Genomic DNA, 24,593 nt, shown 5'->3' on the forward strand with positions numbered 1-24,593 from the left:
CAATAATGTTTAACAAAAACAAACATGTATGTATCACTGTCCTGAAGAGAAAGAAATATCGCAAATTGTAATATCAAATAAAACTGATAAATTAAAAAAAAACAAAAAAAAATAATCAAATTATTTTTGGTACATGGTAACATACAAATTAAAGATTGAAGCTGTGCATCAGGTTAAATATTTCTTAATTTTGCGTAATACCCATTAAAAAGGTTTAATCTGCCATGGATTTTGCCATTTAATTAGGGACTTTCCTTTTTAAAGTTTACTCGGAGTTCAGTATTTTTCTGATTTTACTTATTTTTATGTGTATTTTTGAAACACTTACATCTTATAACTGATTCAACTTGGTCATCCAAGCCATTAAATCCTTTATAATTGAAACAGTTACAGACAAACTATTCTTAGGAAAAGGCCACATATTTAATTCTTTTTCATGTAATTTTTTATATCTATAGTTTATGATGATTTCTTATCCGTTTATATTATAAAATCTCTAAATTCAATGGGAAACACTTCAATTATCAGACAAAAATAAGGGAACAACAAAAAACCTGAACTGCAAAAAAAAAACAACACAGGCAAGCATTACATATAAACATCTATTTGATAACAACTGCCGTATTCTTGATTTGGTAACACAAGCGTTGGACCTAGTTTTATGCCTTGCCAAACCTCTTGCTATCCTATGAGAAACGAAACTACCATACCATTATAAACCACTATGAACCTTTCTATGATCATAACTCTATCTTCATATCAATATAACAATGACTAAGAAAAACAGATGAACACATATTTATTTAAAAAAAACGACTATAAAAATGCGAAACCATATACAATTTGAATTCAAACTCTTTCACGATACTTTTGATTTTGATTTGTTATTCAAGAAAAAAGGTACCTGAAATATTTGACTACATGCATATCATAATAATAAACTATATAAGCTATATTATTGATCCTGATAGAAGATTTCAAAAGATAGGATTTTATATAAAATGTCTAAAAATATAAAAAAAAAAGTTACATACACAACATAAAGTATTACAATTGTATTTAATGTATTTGCATATAGGGCACAATTCTAAAGCAACAGATGTACTATTATGAAAAGCCATTATAAATTTGCATCATATTTGCCATTATCAACTTAAGACAGTATGCTTCATATGAATTCAAAACTTGTACGGATTCAAAACAAATCAAACTAATAATTTGTTACGCAAAAAATGTAATATTTTCATTATATAACACTGACAGCACAACAGACATGATTTACTGAGTCTGATTTGTTTTGCCATTTCTCGAATATGAAATTTTGTGCACACTTGAAGTAAATTATAAATGCAAAAGCAATACATTCAGATCATATTGGTTTCTTTCATAAAACAAATCTCTCCTCTATAGGAAATATTATGAACTCTGTTTTATAAGCTCATACTAAAGGATGATAACATGTATTATTCTTGTAAAACTAGAAAACAATACCCACTCTAAATTTTTCAACACAATATTTTTAGTCTGACAAAATCCACATTTCAGAGAGAAAAATAGTAATGTTTACTAATACATTTTAAGAATTCTAAACTTTATGGTTACTCCATATATTAGTCCAATAGTTCATTAGATTGAATTTGCATACTGTTGGTTTTCCCGAACAAGGTTCCATTTCACATAGTTCTGCTCGAAATAATTGCTTACTGTAAATCAATTTATTTTCGCGGATATTTTATTTTGTATTTTACCTTTTCTAGATTTAGACCACTTTGATACTATTTTTAATTCTGCGATTTACTTGATGTCCATTGATAAGGAAAGATGCAGGTTTTCCAAATTCGAGATAATTTATATTTGCGTTAATTCTTTACTTAAAAAAGCTACGAATATAAATCGATCGCGAAAATGAGTTGGTTTACAGTATTATTTCAAATATGTCATTCAAATGTTGGAGGGACCTGCATTATTTGTAATCACATTATCTTGTCTCTCTGGAAACTCCTGTGCTTCAGTCAAACTTTCAGCTTCCAAGCTTTCATTTATCTGAATAAAATATCAAACATATTAATATTGATAACGACTTTATTCCCTTAGTGTTATTGCTTTGGATATTGTCTTTGAATAACATACTCAAACTTAAAATGTGAACTTAGCAAAAGCTTCAAAGCTTATAGACCATGCATAAAAGGGGAGGACCAAAGTATATGCATGCTAATAAGATATTTCAATGTTGATACGACTGAATTAAACATATCATTGTCATTCTAATAGAGATTCCTCCTAAACTAACTTAATCACAAACTGTTAGAATGGTTAAACTGAGGTTGACACTAAATATTGCCTACCTGAATCTCGACTCTGTGACTTTATTGAGTAAATTGATAGGATGTTGCGCGCTATTTTCATTTTTTTTAAATAGACCCTAGAGTAAACCGTGTCTAATTTTTCATTTGCTTTCAAAACTACTTTTTTGTTTTTATTAATTAACTTTATCAAGATAGTTTTAAATTAAAAATGTTATTTTCACCTGAATCTGTCTGCCTTACAAAACTTCATCATGACCCTTATCATAACTAAAAACTTACCACTTACCATTAAACAGTCATTACACCGTAAATTACGTATGTTAAGTAATTAATGTTACTTACTTCATTACTGTATTTCTGTACATAGCTGTACAGTTCAAGCAATGCATTTTCTTTGGTAAAGTTATTTGTGCTCATCTGTAACAAATTAAAAAAAAATATAGTGAACTAAAAAAAAATCTGAGATGAACATAAATATAGCATAAAATTTTGTTATGAAGATTTGTCATGTTTGTATTCATCAACAAAAAGATTTATTTTATTATCAAGGTACTTAAGCAAAACTACATCTACAATTATGAATAAAGAGATTTGTTGCAAACACGCTGTATTTCTCTCATTCTAGAAATAATTTCACACCTATTGTCCAATGTAAACCATCATATTCCGAAAATACAATTGCTGACAAAAGTACCATGTTAAAAGAAAACATATTGCAATATATAGCATTTATATAAACCAACCTTAGACATTTCAGCTAGGTAGACATTGAGATCCTGATCACTCACTGCAGGCATTCTCTGTATGTCATCAAAAAAAGTTGAAATAGATTTCTTGAAAACTGGAATATCTTTTGCAAATAATGACTTATTTAATGGGGAATCCTAAAAAAAATATTGAAAGTTTAAAGAAATCCACTGCATATGTATTCAAAATATTCATTGAAGAAACATTTGTTAGAAATTTGCACAAAAATGTTTTGAACTGACAGAATAAAGTTAACTGTGAAATGTAATTGTATTCTAGAGAATAATATAAACCAAGTGTGCCAGTACAGCACGAACTGTACTCACTCGCTAGAGTGAAAAATCAGTCAAGTTGAACAAAAAGCAAACTCAATCTCAAGTCAAAAATTATTTAGGTACCAAATATAAGATATAGCAGACGTAAAACAACACAGGTCCCGACAAATTGTGTATGTATTTAAGTTCTCTGATTCAATGGCAACAATTTAAAGTAACTAAAACTCACCAAAATGCAAATCAAATTTAAATATATTTTCTTTAAACAATTACGTACTATAAAACCGTTGTCAATATAATGGAATTTGATGCGACTGTCATAGAAGTAAGAGGTTTAGCTAGCTTTAAAACCAGGTTCAATCAAACTTTATCTACATAAGAAAATGTATGTACCAAGTCAGGAATATGACCGTTGTTATTCATTCGTTTGATGTGTTTGAACTTTTGATTTTGCCATTTGATTTTGGACTTTCCTTTTTGAATTTTCCTCGGAGTTCAGTATTTTTGTGTTTACTTTTAATCATTCCAGTTTTCAGATTCAAAGAAAATAAATATTAGAATGATAAACATGTAGCCATGGTTAAAGCTTCATTTATCAAAAGGTTAAGGGCATACAGATATTAACTCTTATCTGAGTTTTTGAATACCTTACCTTACTCGAGTTCTGATTTGATGTTGAGCAACTATCCATAAAGCATTGAGCTACCATAGACAGGCATGCATCTACTATACTGGCCTTGTGGATATCAAATACAAAGTCTGGATTCTTGATTATGTTCACCCAAAACCTTAGCAATAAACTGAAAAAATCATTTATAATATATTAATTGCATAAGAAGATTGATTTACTAAGCTTGCTGGCATCAGTTTAAGAAATAATTAATATCTTGATGTAATTTTTGAGAATTTTCTATTTTATCAATGGTTTGTTATAACAGGATTTTGATAATATAGATTTCCTTTTTTTTAACAGTCAGAGCTAGATAAACAGTGTTTCCTGTTGTACTAGTATACGTTTCATGACTAATTCAGTTGATCAGAGGTCTCTATAATTGCAGGTTATATGATTCCTGTGTTATCGTTTTCTTTCCTTTGTCACTGTAAAAGATATCAAACTTGTAAAATTATGTTCTCAATTATTTCATACCCTGGGTGAATTAATAAATTTCCATGCATGTGAATTGCATTTCTTTATCTTTTATAATATGTTGTCCCGTAACATTTTAAAGCTTATATCATTAAATGTTTGTCATTTCTAGATCTGCAAAATCATGCTGTCACTTCCTTCGACCAATAACCTTATCATGAAGATACTGACCTATTACATTTCCATATGTATGCTACTTCTGGATCTGTAATATTGTGTTGTTTGGCTGCATCGTCCAAGAAATCAAACAAGTATTTTATCGCAGGAGGCATATTTGGACTAGCGGTCAGCACAGTTTTAATAAAATCATCAATATACTGTTTAAGAGTACCCTGAAAGTACATACAGCAAAAGCAAAAGGGGGAATTAGCTATAGAAGCAATTTTAGAACATCTATTCACTGTTTAAATAGAGTATTTGGCATCGACCATTATTAATATTACCTGGATGCTATGTATGTTGTAACGTCATGTGTATAACTTGGTATCAGTAAAAATATCGAATGTGTATTATACAAGGATTGTAAGTTTAAGCAAATTTTAATTGCGTAAATGTGCATAAGGGATATGACACAAGTTAATCAAAGTTATAAAGTCTTCTCCCATAACAATTTATAACAATAGAATATTTACAAAGCATGCATACAAACAATACGTTATGTATATTTATATAAAATATTTGAACTCTGAAAAGATGGTGTGTGATGATGTGAGTGGTAATACACAATATGCATGTATTTGCACTTTATAATGTACAAGGATTGTTTCCTGCGGTTAAGCAATATATCTAAATATTTGCTTTGTTCTTTTACAAATCATTCTAATAATAAAAACCACGTCAAAAAAATATAAACCTTAAATTAACCAATACTGTAAAATGTGTTCCTTAATTGAATTTCTACTCAAGAAAAAAAAATGCTGTTTAGCTCAAATCAAATGACAAATAAAACAGGAGTGTGTACAGTTTATAGGTGTCATAATACTATGAAAGTAAATGTCTGAACACACGAAATACTGATTTTGTTCCTATGTTGGCCTATCGGAAATATGTTCTTTCTTTCCGTCAGATACAGTTAACACAATTTCTTAAATTCTTCGCTTTTTACACAGTCTTATCGATTTGGATATTCATCTTTATAAAGAAATTACAAAGATTCCATTGGCACCGCTTACCTTTGTAGCTAATAATCTTGTATGATAGTTCTCTGAACTAAGGCCTTTCGTCTGGGAATCATTCGGTTGTTTTACCTGTAATTATTTTTAGTGAATTATGTTTTTAAAAAGCAATGAAGGAGGTAGTTTCATTAGAAGAATATAAAAAAGAAGATATGGTATGATTGCCAATGAGAAAACTCTCCACAAGAGACAAAAGTAACACAGATATAAACAACTATATGTCACCGTATGGCCTTCAACAATAAGCAAAGTCCATACCGCACTAGTTACAGATACCTATGTCCTATATATGTTGCACGTCTTCTGATTCCATCAGTAAAAATTTTAATACATAAAAGAATACCCTTGTGCAAAGACTTTAGAATGTATAAATCATTGAAAGGTTTTTTTTGTACACACAGTACTAAGCTATACTAATTTTGTATATTCTCCGTTTTGTACCTACCAGATGCCAGTACTGTGTATTAATTTGACTGTCAGTGCTTGTTGAAGGGACGGTCTCTGGATTGCAATATTCTGAGGCATTCACAGCTCCTGTTAATAAATTATTGTTAGGAAGTATATATAGATTTGTTGATGTGGTTTATAAGTGTTTATTGTTTTTATAGATAATACCGTTTGTTTACCCGTTGGAATTGTTTACCGCAAGATTTTTTTGGGGCCTTTTTTTTGGCTTGCTGTTCAGTTTGAGCGTAGGCTCCGTGTTTAAGACTGTACCTTTATCTATAATTGAATACTTTTATAAATTGTGACTTGGATTGAGAGTTGACTCCTGACTTGGATGGAGAGTTTTCTCATTGGGACTCATACCACATTTTCCTATACCTATATAGAAGTAAGTAATTCACCATATATAAATTCAAAATAATGACTACTCTAGGTACATTAATGGTCATGATCAACATTCATAATCAATCATTTTAAATCTAAAAAAAGAGAAAATCAACGGACTTAGACTGTTTTCGGAATTTTCAGTGTCAAATAAGGAAATTATAACATGCTAAATTTTATTGCTGAAATTGTTAGTTATCATTGTTTGTGTCACCTAGAATTGTAGAATTTTTTCTTCCAAAAGTACTTTAAGCTGTCATAAACAAATACTACTGTAAGCAGTTGTTTTTTCATGATTGTTTTTAGTAATTGGTAATCAAGCAGTCGGAGGCTAATATATAGTAGAATGCAATCACGGAAAAGCACGTGAAATTAAGCCTGGTAACAAATATCAAGAATTTCTTATTTGTAATTCCAATGAAAAACACAACAAAAATGTCATGCATGGCAATAATGTTTAAAAATATATAAGTATTGAGTAAACAGGAAGTTAATAAGCAATGAATCTGAAATCGCAGTGAAGCCTTTTCAAAACTCTTGACGAATTTACTTGTAGTTACTCAGACAAATGCAATGGAAATTTCTTTCTGAGGACTTACGAATATAAAGTCGTGAATAAAACAGTATAACCCCTCTCTAAGGGCCATCTTTTTCAAACATATTTTGTGATTAGGCAGAAAAATATGAAGATAAGTTGATATAATCCAAATCCAAAGTAAACCTGCAGTAACGTCAATTTTAAAAAAATCGAAGTTGAAATAATTGACATTTATTTTTTTAGGTACCACCGTATATAAATAATATATCTGTAAGAAAGTATAATACCAATATGAATATATGAAAATGTGGAATGATTGTCAATGAGAAACTATTAACACGAGACCAAAGAACAATGATGAAAGTTCTTATGAAAATACAATAATATCTTACCACATGGAGATCTAGGCAAAGGTCGACACTTCTGATATTGTGAAAGTACCACTTCGGCACCATTTGGAATTTCATAATCTTTTATCATATTTATCTGTCTCCAACCATTTTCCTTTAACTTCACATTGTCTTCATCTTGTAAAGTAAGGTTTTCACTTACCCAATCTAAAAATAACAATGATCTTTAAAGTGATGTTTTGTTTTTAATTTACCCAATTTAAAGATTCACATGGATCAATAAAGTGATGTTTTGTTTTCATTTACCCAATCTACAAATTCACATGGATCAATAAAGTAATGTTTTGTTTTCATTTACCCAATCTACAAATTCCCATGGATCAATAAAGTAATGTTTTGTTTTCATTTACCAAATCTAAAGATTCACATGGAGCAAACAGTGACGTTTTGTTTTCATTTACCCAATCTAAAGATTCGCATGGACAAATAAAGTTATGTTTAGTTTGTATTTAACCAAAATAATACACATATACATACCATAGCTATTGTGTAAATGGCATACAAACTACATTAACTCGAATCTAGTTAATCATTATAGCTGGGATATATAATGTTTTTGTACATTTAAATCATATTGGGTATAATTCTTTAAAAAAATTGCCCAAACCACATTAACCTTATGATAAGGTTGAATAATTAATTCAAAGGAAGATAAAATAATCACCTATATCTTTAGACAGTTACTGTACACCAACCACCAACATAAGACACTTAATATGATGTAAAAAGATATCTCAAATATGTGAGAAAATATCTTTTATGTAATTTAAGAAATTATAAGTTAAACTGATTATAAAACTAATCAAAGTGATTGAGAGAACTGTGTGGTACAGATTGCTTTCATTTGACAATTTTGTAAATTTTAGATAACACATTGAATTGTAATTCCCTTATCAATTAAAATTTTAGGGTTGAAGTTGAACAATTTAAATGATTCATAACCCATTCATTGCTTGAAAAGTTTGTAATAAAAAAAGAGTGTTTGCTTGAAAAGTATGGTAATAAAAATACAGACCACAGTGTTCCTTAAATATCAAAGTATAATAAATCATTAATAAATTGCATGACATGATATGGATTGGATCTAAACAATGTTCATTTCACTGGACTATTTTGCAATCAACACCAGTGATCGACATTGGAATATACAGAGATCAAATCAGTACCAATGGTTTTTAATTTCTTTCATGCTACCTGTACCCTAAAACTGTGAGTCGTTCCAACTGAAAGTTTATTAAAAACAAATACCATTAATTATCCTTACCCAGATCTAAGTCTTCCCCTAATGGTCTGGTTGAGTATGGAATGTTACGGTATATTGCATCCAACATTTTATCTATCGCCTGAGTAATGGTATCACAGTCCAGACAACGACATTTGTATTTCTTCCCTTCATATTCTACATTTAATGTCTACAAGTAAGCAAAACATTTTTCTAATAAAATCTTTACGTATTATCTGTTATACACTGATATATAATACTATTTTCCTATTGCAGTTAGTTATGTTTATAATTTCAATCGTACAAAGAAAAACGCTTTTCTCGACACCGTTTCCCCCTTGTACTATCATATCATTTATGTTCAAAGAACAGATGAAATCTAAGACAAAACACAAATTTGCCTAATTTTTATAAAGTTTCACACCCTGATAAATATATTTAAGTGTCAATGTAATGGAACTAAAATATTATAAACTGTGTAGGATAGACAGATTGCTGAATGGATGAAGAGACCAAAAACATACTACTATTGTAGGGGAATAAAACACACAACTTATTGCATGAAACTCGTCTCAATTGATATGTGAATATACTTCTTTAATATTATACAAGCACTACAGCAACCAATTGTACATCCTTTCATAAGACATAATAACGGTTTCAAAATATAAAGTGTACAGCAAAAAAACAACAACAGTAAAACGTCAGATTCTTTCGATTATAAAGATTACAAAATGCACAATACATGGACTGCAACGCTTACTATAGTAACAGGTTCCAGAATGTTTTCTGTCAGTAGTAACCTTTCTTCAGACAAAGAATACATCGCATCACCAGTGACAGCATCTACTGGACCTTTCATTACTTGGAATTTTAGTGCTTTGAACAACACATACAAAGAGGAACCAGTCGACTCCTGATAATTAGTAAATAATTAATAGATAACATACTTAACATACACAATTTTGTTTAGATGACCAAGATAAACTTGTATTAGAATGATCCTGAATCTAAATATTGGGAAACAGACACTTTAAAATAATTTAATGGTTGATATATATATCAATCATATATTGCTTGAATGTAGTAACTTGATATAGCATTACGTATACTATCTCAATAAACAATTAATTTATTTCAGTGAAAAAATATCCAAATGAGAAAGAATTACGTACTAAATAGATAAACATACCTCTAAATTTTTATACATACAAAGAGCCAACCAATTAGCCAGAAGTTTTTCTACCACTGATTCTGTTCTGAAGTACAATGAGTAAATTTTAAGGAATATTTAATATTTTCAGTATATTGTTTTATTCTCTGTCCTTTTGGAAAAAAACAAAATGAGATTCAAATGCAAGATGGTTTGTTATTTATCTTTTTATAAAGGTTTGGGGAATATTTCTTATCATATTTACGTTGACTAAGCACGAACGAGATAGATTACACTTTCTTATAATGTTAAGTTTTCACAATTACCTCCACAGCATGTCTTTCTGGCATGTTTCTTCCACTGACTTCTCTACCAACTCTTTTAATAATGACTTGATAATTCTATTAAATAAAATATATACAATTTTCAAATAATATACTTAATTCTTAATACCATTCAAGTCACTTGATAACTGAAAACATATTGTAACGCATTTGTTTTGTAAGAAAAAGACAGCATTTTTTTTTTAAAACAATTCTTCACTTTATCAATAAAACGTTTAAATTAACCATTAAAAGTGTAATATTTGTGATTTACATTTTCAACTTCTGTTATACTTTTAGCAACAGCAAACAGTTTGTTTATTGATCAAATCTAAGGATACAAAAACCTTTGTGTAATTTGTTTTAAGTAACATTAATATAGTGTTATTTATTCAAAGAAACATTAACAAAATGCATGTTATTCTAAAATTGAATTACTATTAGGTACATAATAAAATCAACGGTACCAATTTTGTTGCACCAGATGCGCAATTCGACAATACATGTCTCTTCAGTGATGCTCGTGGCCAAAATATTTGAAATCCAAAGCTTATATAAAAGATGAAGAGCTATAATCCAAAAGGTCCAAAAAGTATAGCCAAATTCGTGAAAGGAATCAGAGCTTTGCACGAGGGAGATACATTCCTTAATTTATAATTATTTTTAATATTTTGTAACAGCAAATTCTAATAACACAACAAATCCGTATTTTCATGCCAGTACCGAAGTACTGGCTACTGGGCTGGTGATACCCTCGGGTACTAATAGTCCACCAGCAGAGGCATCGACCCAGTGGTAGTAATAAAATCAACGGTACCAATTTTGTTGCACCAGATGCGCATTTCGACAATACATTTCTTTTCAGTGATGCTCGTGGCCAAAATATTTGAAATCCAAAGCTTATATAAAAGATGAAGAGCTATAATCCAAAAGGTCCAAAAAGTATTGTACATAATGTATATAGGTATAAGGTAAATATGAATATTCATTCAATTGATGAAATTAATGTATACTTACTCAGTGATATATTCCAAATTGTTCTGATACAATATTATCAACAAAGAAGCTACATTTGATCTGAAAAAAAAATAGAAAAAAGGAAAGAAAAACTAATAATACTGATCATACATAATAATATCATATAACTTTATTTCCAACTCAAAGTGTCCATTTAGCAGACCATTACCTTAAAATATAAAAAAAATTGTGGTTATAATCAATGAGACATCAACCTTATGACAAAAATTAGCAAACGACGTGTAGAAGGATTTCATCTTGATTTTTACTCTAGCTAAAGATCTATTAGACCTTACAAATTATTCGTTTCTCTTCCTAGAAATAAATATACGGCTACGCATCATAGAACAGATTTCCAATACTTACTTATCTTGGTCTCCAAAACTTTGTTGTTTTTCTAATGTGCGTATGAATTTTAATAAGAATTCTTTATGGTGTAAAAGCTGACTAAAATGACAAATTGTAATATCGTGTTGTCTTTCATTGTTCCCATTCTTTGTCTGAAGAACAAAATGATTGAATAGAATAAAATTAGCTAAAAATTCTTATGGTTGTTGTTTTAAACTTGTTTATGAAATTAATAATCTGTAGGAGGTGAATAAATAAATAAAGCATTCAACATTTTCTACCTTTACTAATTTTCCAATGGTTGAAATTGAAACGGTTTTTTTTTTTGTGCAAAAATTTGGTTTAAAACATATTAAAACGTATACTAATATCCATATTACAAAAAGTATAGAATAAACAATTTACAATGCATTGGCTCGATGATATGATCCGCAATTCATGATTTTAATTTAGACGCCATCTAATCAACCACTGATGTGACCTCCAAAGACTGCTATTGGTCATATGACTCGATATGAATAATGATATAAAGATGTAAATCATAGCGAACAATTGATTTGTCTAGGTCTGTTTGATTTCATATTTTAGGTTAAAACAAATGTTGATTATTGTGTTTACCTGTATAAAAAGGCTTGTTTTAGATCGAGTTTGTGAATTACACGGTTTACTCTTGTTTCAGTTTCAATGCTGGCATTTCTTACTTTAAATAAACGACCATGCATAATCATTCGTATCCCATCTCTAAACAATGAGTTATATTAAAGTTCACATGAATATGGACTCAAATAGGTGGAATTATTCATTTGCAAGGGCCTCTTTAAAATATAAATAAAAAATTTAAATGTATTTTTAGAATGAAACTAATCTATGATATTTGTTAATACAAGGGAGATAATCTTCAAATTATATGGGCATTAGTTTTAGTACAACACAATCAGAACTTAGGAACTTACAATCGGAGGATGAAGTACAATATGATCTTGCATCTGAGGGAAAAGTATTTTAAATGTATAATCATCATATCTGTAGAGAGGTTTCTTTCCATCTCCTATCTCAGCATTCAGGTCTAGCATCTCTGTTTTCAATTAAAAAAAAAGGTAGCAATTGTAAAAAGTATATGAATTTCAATGACATTTAATAACATGTACTTTGTATATTACTTATAAAAATATTGTTTTGTCTTGTTAATGTATATATCAAAGTTGTTATGGTAATTCTGGAAGTCTTTAAAAAAAATCATTTTATTATCACCACTGTCAACCCTATTTTACAAGCTTTAAATACCTCATTTTATTACAAATTAACAATATACTTCTGACATTATTCACCTTCTATACACTCAACTATGAAATTACTTTCCATGTTGTCTAGTTGGTACATCAATTTTTCAAACTCTCGCTTTGATTTATTTTTCTGACGTCTATATAAACAGGAACATATGATGATTGTGACGACGATAAACAATCCAACACCAGCCACTCCACCAACGAGGTAGTCAAGTGGAATACCCAATTCCTTGGCCGTTTCATATTCCAAGTAACCAACAAAGTATTTCTCATTCCCAATCTGGACCTAAACACAATACATTTTATAATTTAAACACATCTATATTTATTGATGATTTATAAAATTATTGTTTTGTTCTACATAATGTCTGCCTCAAGGAAAAAATAATACACCTATACTTTTTCTGCTGCCGTCTTTTATGTATCAAAAAAAATGATTATGCTCTTTCATGAACTAATGCTATTTTTTTTAATTTTTGAATTATTGGTTTAGAGAACCTATAATGAGTGATGGTTCCTCATTTTTGCATTTCTCCTTTTTTCACATGAACTTATAATTCAATAATCCTTCTGGCTCATCATGTGACTCTTGACAAATACACTGAATTTGAAATCAAGCGAATGTATACATCAGACTACTCGAGAAACTTACCACAACTGCAGGTATATCACTCCTGCTATATCCAGGTGTTGATTTTGGTTGTGAAGTAGGAGGGTTACATACAATCTGATCCTCTGATAAATTTGTTACATTGCAATTAGCATTTCCAATAGCAACTTGGACATCTTCTCTTTTAGCTGCCACCATCAAGTTTTTCCCCCATCATTTACAAAATATTAATTGCAAATAACTAGGTTTACATCTTCTAAATCACAGCTGTCATATTATGTGGTATGAGTATGATACAAGGCAAGTTAGAGGTTGTAAATTGGAATAAAATAGATAAGATAAGTGAAATATTAAAAAACACAATAGCCTTACAAGGAAATACTTGTAAGCTTTTCTTACATTCTTTAAAATTGTTGGCTAGTTTTTACATTATTTTTTTTGGGGAAAAACTCTAAATCAACAACAGTTTTTGTTCCTTCACCTTGCAAGGATATAATCAATTCCTTACAAATTTGATTCAGTTCTTTTTTTTCTAGTAAAAAAATAGTCCAATGAAAATAAACTCCTGGTACGCTTAGCTTAATCTATTGGACAGTAATTAAAATAATAGGTTATGGCATTTTTCACCAATATTAAAACATTTTTTCATTCAAAACTTTCTAATTATAATAGCAAAAACATGGCTTCAAGTTGCTATATTTTGTTATCTGCAATCTTTTAAGTTTACAACTTACATTTATGATAACGATTTCGGATTTGAAAAGTTTCACATTGTCCTTGTCTTCCTTATTAAGGTAAAACTTATACACTTTAGGATCTGGGTAGTACTGTAACTGACTGTTAATGCCAGTCAGATTTTGGACTGTAACTGCATTATCTATTATAAATCCAATTGCCGCTGTCACCATTGTTGTTGATTGTCTAAGTCCTCTGACTCTTGGCAAGAGTGTTGGTGATTGACAAAACATCAATGTTTCATTTTTGATCTGACAGTTCTGAAATAACATATTTTAATCTAATTAAGCAAGCTTGTCATTACTTTATAATAGCTAATCACCGACATTTACAATATAAATGTTTCATACAAGGTAAAGATGGAGTTTAAACTAATGAAGACTTTTAGGGTAACACACTTATTTCTCATACAGAGAGTACTGAAAAAAGAGTAACTTCATCTGTAATTCAAATATATTGCCAAAATTATTTCATTCAGGCAAATCTTCATATGGTGTTCAACATAACATAAAGTATTCCATCAATCATAAAAAAAAAATTGTGTGATACACTTAATAATAATAGTGTAAAGTTAAATCAACAGTTTATGAGTTGTGCTGTACAAACTGAGAATCAATGGGACAAATTGAGGATGAAAAGGTTAAATCTTAAATCTAAATATATCTTCACTCCAAAACATGGTTAACAAACTATCTATATTAAATTTGTTTTCATTACAAATCAAGTTCCAGAAATTCTTTTAAATTTATACAGAACGTCATGATATTAATGACACAGTTGAATAACAAGTCTTTTTTATTACAAATAATAAAAAATGTCCAATAAAACTTACCGTAAGATTTGACTTGACAGAATTTGTCCAGATGAACATTTTTGGGTGATCGATAATGTTAATATTAGTTCCCATAACAGTTAGTCTTCTACCTCCACTAAAAGTATTCATTGAAATTATGCATTACGCATACAAATAAATTGATACGATTTTACAACTGATACAGAATATGTTCATCTATCCATTTTAAGAAATTTACTTGATTCATAATGAAATAGCTTATTACACAGTATAAAAAAATTGTCAGTAAGTATCGTAAATGTTCTACAAACAATTTTTACAACATTCAAAACTAGAAGTATAATTCACTCTATCTGCATGGTTAATTTCTTAACTTTCAAATTCGAGTGTAAAATTTTCACCCACTTTTTTTTTGTATGAAACTGGAGGTGAGAAGTATACCTAAATAAGCAATTTTCTTATATTTGAGGCAATTTGAAAGTCACATGGTCTCAGTCACATATGGCAAATCAAACTGATCAATTTAGAGTCATGACTTATAATTATAAAATGACTTCAACACTTTTTACCGACCTTTTGAAACTTTTCAATGGTTGTATCTTTGTGATTTCTGGATCTGCTACATATGTTAAACTTGTATTGCCAACCATATCCTGTCTGATCTCATTACCATCAACTTTGACAGAAATTTTAGCTTTACCCAATTTACCAGGTGGCAGACGACATTTGATTTGTGCTGTACTTTTACTTTAAATAAACAAGTAAAAAAATCAAACCTTGTGAGTTTGTAAACTGCTTATCTCCTTTAAACTAAATATTTTTCTATATACAAATGCACTATGAGTTTCATTTCTTTACCCTGGAAATTGATACTTTTTTATGGGTTCTGTGGGGTAGTATTTAGTCATCTGGTATATAACTGCAACTTTGAATGTACATTTTTTTAAGGATTCATGTTGTCCTTTTTTTAACATTAAAAACCTGCATAATTAACCATTTTTATAAGATGTTTTCCTAACTTATAAAAGTTTCTGGAGTCTACGTTTGCTTAATATTAGTCTCATGTATATTTATGATACCAGTATATCTATAAATAGCCAAATGGCATTCATACACTGCCTTTGGATTTGAACAATATTATCTTGTGTTGACCTGTTGACATTTGAAATTGTTTATTTTACTTCTTTGTGGATCTTTTTCCTGATCATACTTTTTAGATCTATAAACATTGAAAAGGTACTGAACTAGTGCACAATTTTCAAGGGACCGTCTGGGTGCAGAATATACTCACCGTGTTGAAACTCCATTGTTTTCCTTTTGCTATAGTCTGCCTTTTGGTTTGATTGTTGTTTTTTTTTTTGGTATATTCCAATGTTCTATAATTTTGATTTTCTGATCAATCATTTTATAACAGATGAGAATTATATTAGTTTAATGTGCTGCACACGGAGCACCATTTCATTTCGTGTATGTTTATACATACCTTGATATATTACACATTTGATCATTCACAGTAACCTCCAGTGAGGTTCCTAAATAGATAGGATCACCATGCAAGGTCAAAATTGCTCCTCCAGACACTGCTCTTTTATTTGGTGTTACTCTTTGTAATATTGGATTCTATCAATAAATATATCACTACTATTACATATCTATCTACCAATAGTTCTAACAGTAAATAAGTAAGGTTTATGCTCTTCAACTCTGTATTTGTTTGGCTTTTTATCAATATTTTGATATGAGCGTCACTGATGAGTCTTATGTAGTCAAGAGACGCATCTGCCGTAATAAATTATAATCCTGCTACCTTTGATAACTATTATGTGCTTTTAAACTTATTGTATATGTAGGATTCTAAAATGCGATGGGGACGCTAAAGTACAATGGTCACGCTAAAGTGCGATGGTCTACGCTAAAGTGTGATTCCTCGACACGCTAAAGAGCGATAGTATGCGAAAGTATAGACGTTAGAAACGTAGATGGATTACGACGTTAAAAGTCGTTTATACAAATCAAAAATATACATATATTTCATGAACAACTGTCATGTCCATGACTTAATTAATTCAAACCTAACCGTTTTTGTCAGCTGTTATAATATTGTGAATTTTATGGAAAAGTAACGTCTATAAAACAAAGGTACATGCTTTCAAATTCATGCATAAATTATAGATTGTCAGCTAAATCACTAGTTTGTACATTGTAGGAAAATATAATATCTTCATGTACTCGCTACGAAAAAAAAGAGAAAACATCCCTTTTCTCTCTCATTTTATTAAAAGCTTATACAAATACATGTTAAACATTCTGACAATGAACGAATTTTTTAAGTGTAATTTTCAATGGCGCCTGCAAGGGAGGAGTTCAAATAATTGATAGACTGTGTGAACGGTAATTAAGCTACACCAATGATCCAAATATTTGATACGACCGAATAGTTCAAAAATAATTTGCATGAAATATAGTATTTTGTTACCTAATATACCTTTTAAGCAATAAAAACGTCGGTCTTAAAAATTAAGGAACAATCACTTCAGGATGTACACCTCTGAGGAGCCAAAAATCTATAGAATTAAACTTTTTTTTCTTAACTGTTTTTTGGTTTATAAGACTGTGACAAAATAATTGGTGAAGAAAAAATCATATGATGGTGCACTTCTTTTTTTTCTATGAACCTTTGAAAATCCCGAATTTTGATGATTTACCCATTTTTCATCGATTTTTACCTATTTTGGGGCAATTATTTTGAAAAAATCACAGTTCCACATTTAAACTTTTTTTCATACTTTCTACAAAGATGAAGTGGACCAATCTGAATAAATTTTACTTAAAAAAACTATAGGTAGGTGTTAATATAAGAAAGTTTTATCATATTGTGACGCTTTTCTTGTGTAAAATTAACCATGCTGTCAATTTTGTATTTTTGTGATTTTTCTCAGTTTTAAGAACACAATGCATATTATTTCACCTTTTTTGTTTGATTGAAAAATTACATATCTAACAAATTTGAAAAGACCAAAATGATATGGGATGTACATGATTCCGGTAAAATGTTTTTTTTTGTATCCCTCACCCATTTTTCAAAGTTTTGGCTAAAAATTCAGACTTGATTGGTCTTAAAATTTGAAAACTGGATTACTAAAAAAACGTTCATTATGAATACACACTTTTTTCACAGATTTATGTTTCGTTAAAATATTTTTCATTGATATTTTCCACTTGTATCACACGTTTTGGAAATAATTCAAGAACGAGTTTCAACGAGACTGAACAAGACTAAAAAGTCAGATTTAGCCACAGATATTTATAAAGCCTATTACAAAATTATAGCTTAGAATTTTAGCTCTGCAAAAACACAATTTTTTAACATCCATATACTTCCATCTTTTAGTCCCAAAATCTAACACTTTTGGTCCATCGCACTCATATACCATCGTACTTTAGCAAACAAACAGCCATCGTACTTTAGCGTGAAACACCATTGTATTTTAGCGTAGACCATTGCACTTTAGCGTGACCATCCTACTTTAGAGCACCATCGCACTTTAGAGTCCTACATATACAATTAACAATTTCCATCTCATTTACAATTTTAAATCAATGTATAGCAGATGTCCTACGCAATTTAGCCCATTATTCAATCCCTTAAAATAAGAAAGGATCCTATAAAACTGATTCTAAGTGTCTATGAGTTTTATAATCTTCATCAAATTAGTCTGCATAGCTAAACTAGATGCGAACACTAACAAATTAGGAAACAATTGCTACAATGTTTGTAAAAGCTTCCTCAAAATCATGAAAAATACAATAACATCAAAGTTTTCTAACTATCATTAATTTCAGACATGAAATCTATACACATGGAAAAAAGTATTGCAACACCTTGATTTTTTTAAACTTGAACCATTAGCCTTTTATTTTGGATGGAATATGATAAAATATTTGTAAAATAATATTGAAACATAGTTTATGATTACATTGGCATTTTAAAGAACAAAAAATGTTTGAAAAAAAGATTTATCTAACCACAATTTTATAAACAAAATGAAGTGTTTTGTACAAAAAACTGCATTTTAAAACTTTAACTGTAGTCGAACTTCACAATGTCAGACTTTTCAAAATTAACCTTAAGATGATTATTCACATCATGGTTGATCGTTATACGCCAAAGAATTAGAACTTTGTGCATAATCTCCATTCAAACGGTCAACCGCCACTTAACGTCTTATAATTCCTGCCATAAATCGACTAATTTGTTGCAGCAACCATTTCCGATGAAGGGTATTGTTTATTTCATCACGGGACTTGGGTGTCCTTTCGCGCACATTACGCCCAATAGTGTCCCATATATGCTCGATATGGTTCAAATCCTGGCTGTGATCGGGCCAGGGAAGATAAACAGAATTCCATTTAAACAATGGATCTTCCTCCACGATGCTTATTTCCAATTTTGACGACGAGCTCTGCACTACATTGGATACGGATAACTGTGTGTCTGTTCGTACGCAAAGGTCCCCGAAATGGTATTATCGTACAATAGCCAGTAGAGATGAGTCAATCTCGAACAAATATTGTTAAAAGGCTCCTGTATGCCCACCACTCTCTTTTTAGGATTGTATTATATTCAATGGGGTTTTTTCTGACTAAGCTTCATCATGTTTGATTTGTCATAGCAGATGGCATTGGGGGTCTTTTTGATCTCGGATAGTGTTTTGTGTCGTTTATTGTCTGATTTTTATTCTCAAAACGATTAAAAGCGGAAAAGTGATGACCGAAAATACGTGCGGTTGTCACAGCGACTTTCCTACTTCTCTCATGCTGATAATCTGCCATCTTGCTGCGGTAAAGAGTTGTGGAGGACCCATTACAAGGTGTCAATCACAAAAATTATACACTTGGTTATCTAAAGTGTTGCAAACAATCAGGATAAAAACACCTGTTTTGCTGTTTACGGGTACAGTAGCTGCATGTGCAGATAAGAACTTATCGAGTCGATAATTATTGATCAAACTAAGGTTATATGTAAATAATGTTTAACTAGTTCTATTCCAACAAATTATATTAGAAAAAAATAAAGAGTGTTTTTTAATTTCAATTTCAATTTGGTGTTGCAACACTTTTTTCCATGTGTATATAATACTTTAAAGTTTACAACTTACCATATATTGAAATTCAAAATTTTTGAATGATATTTTAAGAACCACGACATGTCCCTTTTTATCACCTGCATCACTGGGTCCGAGTATACAAACTATCCTGTAAATTAAACAAAGTTCCATATACCATGGAAAATAAGTTCCTTATAAATCTGATGATTAGTTTTAAGTTTCTTATAAAATGAAAGCATTTGCTTCCATTGAATAGGGATAACCTAATCATCAGATTTATAAGGAAGTTATGAAACTATTGATATTATAGTCTCTGCCCTTCAGTGCTTTTCTTTAGTACTAACATGTTGGTTTATAGAGTTGACTAGTTAATAATAATAGCTATTTACAGTAATAAATGACTCTAAGTAGTATACTTACTCTCTGGCAGGTTGGTACAGATCACCATTAGGAACACAGGCTACTCCAGCAATTGTCACATTATTCTGTACATCAACAAATACAGCACCAAGATTTCTTCCTTTAATTGTCACAATTGTACCTCCATAAACATGGCCTACCCGTGGAGTTACCTACATTGCAGACATTTCATATAGCAACAAATTATTAATTATGTAAAAACAGTTTCCACGATGATTCCAAAGAAATACATAAAGCGACATTCATATTTAAGTAAGGACATAATTATGAAATCTGTTTATATGTTGAAGGAAAATAAGAAAGCAACCTCATGTTCTTCCTGGCCCAACATAACAAAAAAGATGAATTGCTCAATATAACCATCTATAATAAAACGATTGTCTAGTCTAAAATCTTATATAATAAAATTTCTAAATGTTTTGAGGTCAACTTTGCTGTATTTATAAAATTAATTCACAGTGATTCATACTCGTAAAATGGAGAAAATAAATCACATGCAGTTCAGTCACATCAATGGGATATTTGATGTTTTTGGTATAAGTGGATTATATTGTATTAGGCTGAAATCTGGATGATAACTTCAGTTGAATGTTAAATACAATGCTCATATTTTAAAACTTACTGAATCAATATGTGGACCTGGACACCTTGCAACTGCTCCAACTGCAGAACAGTGATCCTTGTATTGACATTGCAATGGGTTATCACACCACTGACAATTCAGCGACGTACGAGATTGCTCAAAATTCTTACAGAGACTACAGTCACCATGAGCCATTTTGGAACAGCTGTATATTTGCACTAAAAATGAAAAATTAAAACTCTGATTTGTGAAAAAAAAGGTTTAAAATTTGATGAAAACATATGCTAAAATGTCTAATGGTTTTTTTTTTAATTGCATCATTTGTGACTTCCTATTGTCATTAAAGGGAAATCATAAAATCCAGATTTTGTTTTCAGAATTCTGCAAAATTTTTGACAGTTTTCAGAAGAAAAAAACAGTGGCACCAGCCTTTGCACAAATATTTTTGCTGTAATATTCCTTATATACCATTTCTTTTAATTTAAAAAAAAAATTAATGGGTGATGGGTGAAGCCGCATATAAATTCATGAAAAGAGGTGGAAAAAAATTCTAGACAAAATGAACGAAAATGTAATAATCTTATATAGGCTTTATATTTTAATATAAAGCAGACCATCAATTTTTCAAATTAAACTTCAGAATATCATACATTTAGCAAAACATACACATAAGATATACTTTGATAATTAAAGTTAGAATAATAGAAGACATATATAACAGAAACTATACAGGTAAAGGCAGCAGTTTTGTATGTACATAAATATGTGAATCGTTTAAATCTCTGCCAATCATGAAATCAAAAGTGATCTTTAATTATTAAGAAAAATGCTTAATAAAAAAAAATGTTAGATAAAACCTTCATATTAGGTTTCCACTAAAAAACAAATTATTAATCAGTTGATATTTTTTAATGAAGAGTAACCCATTTGTCAGGAGTTTACTGCTACAAATTTTATACTTCTATCGCTATTTTACAAAATTTTCCTTTGATCCTACTGACTGATAATTTCCTTTCTCAACACAGTAGAGTGATATGAAAAATTATTCATAGAAAATAAGGTATCACTTGCACGTTATCAATGAAATGTACAACTTGTTGTAGGTAAATTAGAGATAAACAAATTATCATTGGTCATCTCAACTTGATTGCTTTTCTCACTTTCGCCATTCAGGCTCAAGCAAGTAAATCAATCTTGTTGAGATGATCAACGATAATCTATAAATATCATTATCTTACCTATAGCCCCATCATTTTCAATTTCTGCTTCACTACCCCATGTCACTCTGAGACGGGCTTCGATGATACCACTATCTGGTAGTCCGTATGATATCTAAAAAAGAAAAACAAAATCGTATAATTTAATTTTGGATATAACGCGTCTTCTGATTGGCTGACGTTATTTTGTTATGAGCCCATAGACATAATTTAGTCATGTAACCGTGACGTCATCAACGTTTTTTCATGGTTTTCTACGGTTTAAATAGGAATTTAGAATTAAATTAAAAGAAATGTCTGTAATATTTTTTCTATCTATGAAGAAATAACATAAAAAATTTGGTGCACAATGAATAACGTGCGTAATGTTTTTTTTCTCAAAGTCAACGTTTTAGCTTGCAATAACTATTCTTTATTACACACATTATATAAATTGATCAAAGCTGTTTATACATAGAAAGATGTACATTAATCTTATCTATCACCTTCCATATACTTCTAAGTGGTAGATAAAAAATCCTTTTTCTGCCATCTTCATCTTCAGTTAATTGATGAGCATATTGCAGATTATATAGCACTTTAATACGTACCAATGGAACGTGACACTTAAGTTCTGTCCCTGACACTCTGGTAGCCACAGCCTCGATGTTCCCATTACTATGAGCACCTGTTCCAATTATGCATTTATAACCATTCCCATTCTGTAAATATTTAATCAACACTGGTCGAAATTCAAGAATGTTAAAAAAGAAGGACAAATTCTACATTTTTTTTTTATTAAAACTACTCAATATTTGTTTTGTGACTAGATTTTCATCAAAATGTAGTGCTGAAAATATTAAAGCTTTATTTTCTTTATAAATCAAATACGGATAAAATGACTTTCCTCAGGGAAACAGTATCAGTGACTACTTTCCCTAGGCACAATAGTTTTCCAGATGCTAATCTGTAGAGCTAATGAAATAGTCAGAGTCCCTGGGGGAAATAAAATTGCTATATCTTTCAGAACTAAAAAAAATGTAATTGTATAATATGATTTGTCTCCCATTAATCAATACACCATATCACTTACATATCAGTAAGGTTACTTTAAAGTATCTTTAGTTGCACAAAAACAAATAAAATATGCTCAATCTAATATAAGCAAATAGTGACCAAATATGAAATGCAAAGTGATATAGTCATAATGAAATGATTGGTTTGAAAATGATTAACAATATCCTTCTGACAATTTACCTTAAATCGTATGTTCTATTTTATTCTATTTTAATTATTTGGTAAATAATTACCTTTATCTCAGGAAAATAAGACCCAATGATGACTACTTCTTTGCTGGTATTGTTGTGTATATACACATCACCAGTTCGGTCTTTGTCAATCTTTGGACAAAATGTTGGACCTCGTCGTATTCTATCACCATAGATTTGCTACAAAAACATTTGAAGAACTTATGAAATGTTTAGAACAATGTTCCATTTGTATTTTACCATGAAATTAATATTCCCTAGAAACAGAAAATCATAAATCCTCCCATTATTTAACTAGTTTCATGCTCATATCTAATTTAGTTGATCCATTAAATGTACAAATATTGTTAATCGCACAAAAAAATATGCAGAATGTTTTAAATGGAATCTGTTAATACAATAATGCTAACGCAATATTGAGCAGTTCTTTTCAATTCTGAAAATTCTTACTTGATGATTTACAAAATAGTAAAAAGAGCTTGTATAAAAATAAAGATTTTTTTTAATAACAAACATAGAAAAAAGAGCAGTTAGGATAGATTAAATTCACTTCAACATTAATGCTGAAACCACTCAATTTAGATGACATGAATCTTAAAAACAGTGGTACAAAGCATTATCTACATAAGTATTTGAGTTTACATTTGTAATAATTTTGTCATAAAAGTTTAACTAAAGAAAAGCAAAGATGTAATGAAGAGTTTTTTAAAAGATGGCAAAAACTTTTTTGTTACATCAGAAGGTACTGACATTGTTACAAGATGAAGTTTAAGGTTTTGATCATTTCTGTACCTACTGGATAATTGTACCAAGGGGGTAAAAAGGGGATACTTTTCATCTAGAAATATATACGTTACAAGCTTTATATATACATGTATGTATGATTATTAGCATGAATGGTAGAATTGACAGTCCTTGTAAAGAAAATACAAGTTAACTCTTACACAAAATTAAAGAGTGTTCTATAATCCTGGTACCTTTGATAACTATTTACACCACTGGGTCGATGCCACTGCTGCTGGACGTTTTGTCCCCGAGGGTATCACCAGCCCAGTAGTCAGCACTTCGGTGTTGACATGAATATCAATTATATGGTCATTTC

General features: G+C 29.9%; 2 protein-coding genes across 2 annotated transcripts; both read right to left on the reverse strand.

Moving 5' to 3' along the window:
• Positions 1-223: 223 nt before the first annotated feature.
• On the reverse strand, positions 224-13,592 carry LOC134720164 (plexin-B-like). The gene is made up of 17 exons (XM_063582816.1): positions 13,431-13,592; positions 12,821-13,064; positions 12,446-12,567; positions 11,511-11,644; positions 11,145-11,204; positions 10,131-10,205; positions 9,844-9,910; positions 9,415-9,567; positions 8,694-8,841; positions 7,412-7,576; positions 6,096-6,184; positions 5,648-5,722; positions 4,647-4,807; positions 3,981-4,128; positions 3,050-3,190; positions 2,649-2,723; positions 224-2,043 (listed from the first exon to the last, which is right to left on the reverse strand). The coding sequence occupies exons 1-17, from the start codon at positions 13,584-13,586 to the stop codon at positions 1,942-1,944; spliced, it is 2,115 nt and encodes a 704-aa protein (XP_063438886.1). The 5' UTR covers positions 13,587-13,592; the 3' UTR covers positions 224-1,941.
• A 247-nt stretch (positions 13,593-13,839) lies between these two features.
• Positions 13,840-24,243, reverse strand: LOC134706958 (plexin-A4-like). The gene is made up of 12 exons (XM_063566389.1): positions 24,226-24,243; positions 23,534-23,671; positions 22,835-22,945; positions 22,266-22,359; positions 21,067-21,245; positions 20,445-20,596; positions 20,076-20,172; positions 16,400-16,536; positions 15,490-15,663; positions 14,956-15,052; positions 14,123-14,383; positions 13,840-13,869 (listed from the first exon to the last, which is right to left on the reverse strand). The coding sequence occupies exons 1-12, from the start codon at positions 24,241-24,243 to the stop codon at positions 13,840-13,842; spliced, it is 1,488 nt and encodes a 495-aa protein (XP_063422459.1).
• Positions 24,244-24,593: the final 350 nt, after the last annotated feature.

This window comes from Mytilus trossulus, chromosome 1 (genome assembly GCF_036588685.1).
Source record: "Mytilus trossulus isolate FHL-02 chromosome 1, PNRI_Mtr1.1.1.hap1, whole genome shotgun sequence".
NCBI lineage: Eukaryota > Metazoa > Mollusca > Bivalvia > Mytilida > Mytilidae > Mytilus > Mytilus trossulus.

What these genes read in the sequence shown, in the direction of transcription:
- LOC134706958 (XM_063566389.1), bottom strand. An exon ending in TTAAGTGTCACGTTCCATTG is followed by an intron (nt 22,360 to 22,834) that starts GTACGTATTAAA and finishes TTTCTTTTTTAG; the next exon opens with ATATCATACGGACTACCAGA. An exon ending in CTGTACCAACCTGCCAGAGA is followed by an intron (nt 20,173 to 20,444) that starts GTAAGTATACTA and finishes TTTAATTTACAG; the next exon opens with GATAGTTTGTATACTCGGAC.
- LOC134720164 (XM_063582816.1), bottom strand. Translation starts at nt 13,586, where the DNA reads ATGGTGGCAGCTAAAAGAGAAGATGTCCAAGTTGCTATTGGAAATGCT. An exon ending in CATAGTTGAGTGTATAGAAG is followed by an intron (nt 12,568 to 12,820) that starts GTGAATAATGTC and finishes AATTGAAAACAG; the next exon opens with AGATGCTAGACCTGAATGCT. An exon ending in ACCTAGCTGAAATGTCTAAG is followed by an intron (nt 2,724 to 3,049) that starts GTTGGTTTATAT and finishes AATTTGTTACAG; the next exon opens with ATGAGCACAAATAACTTTAC.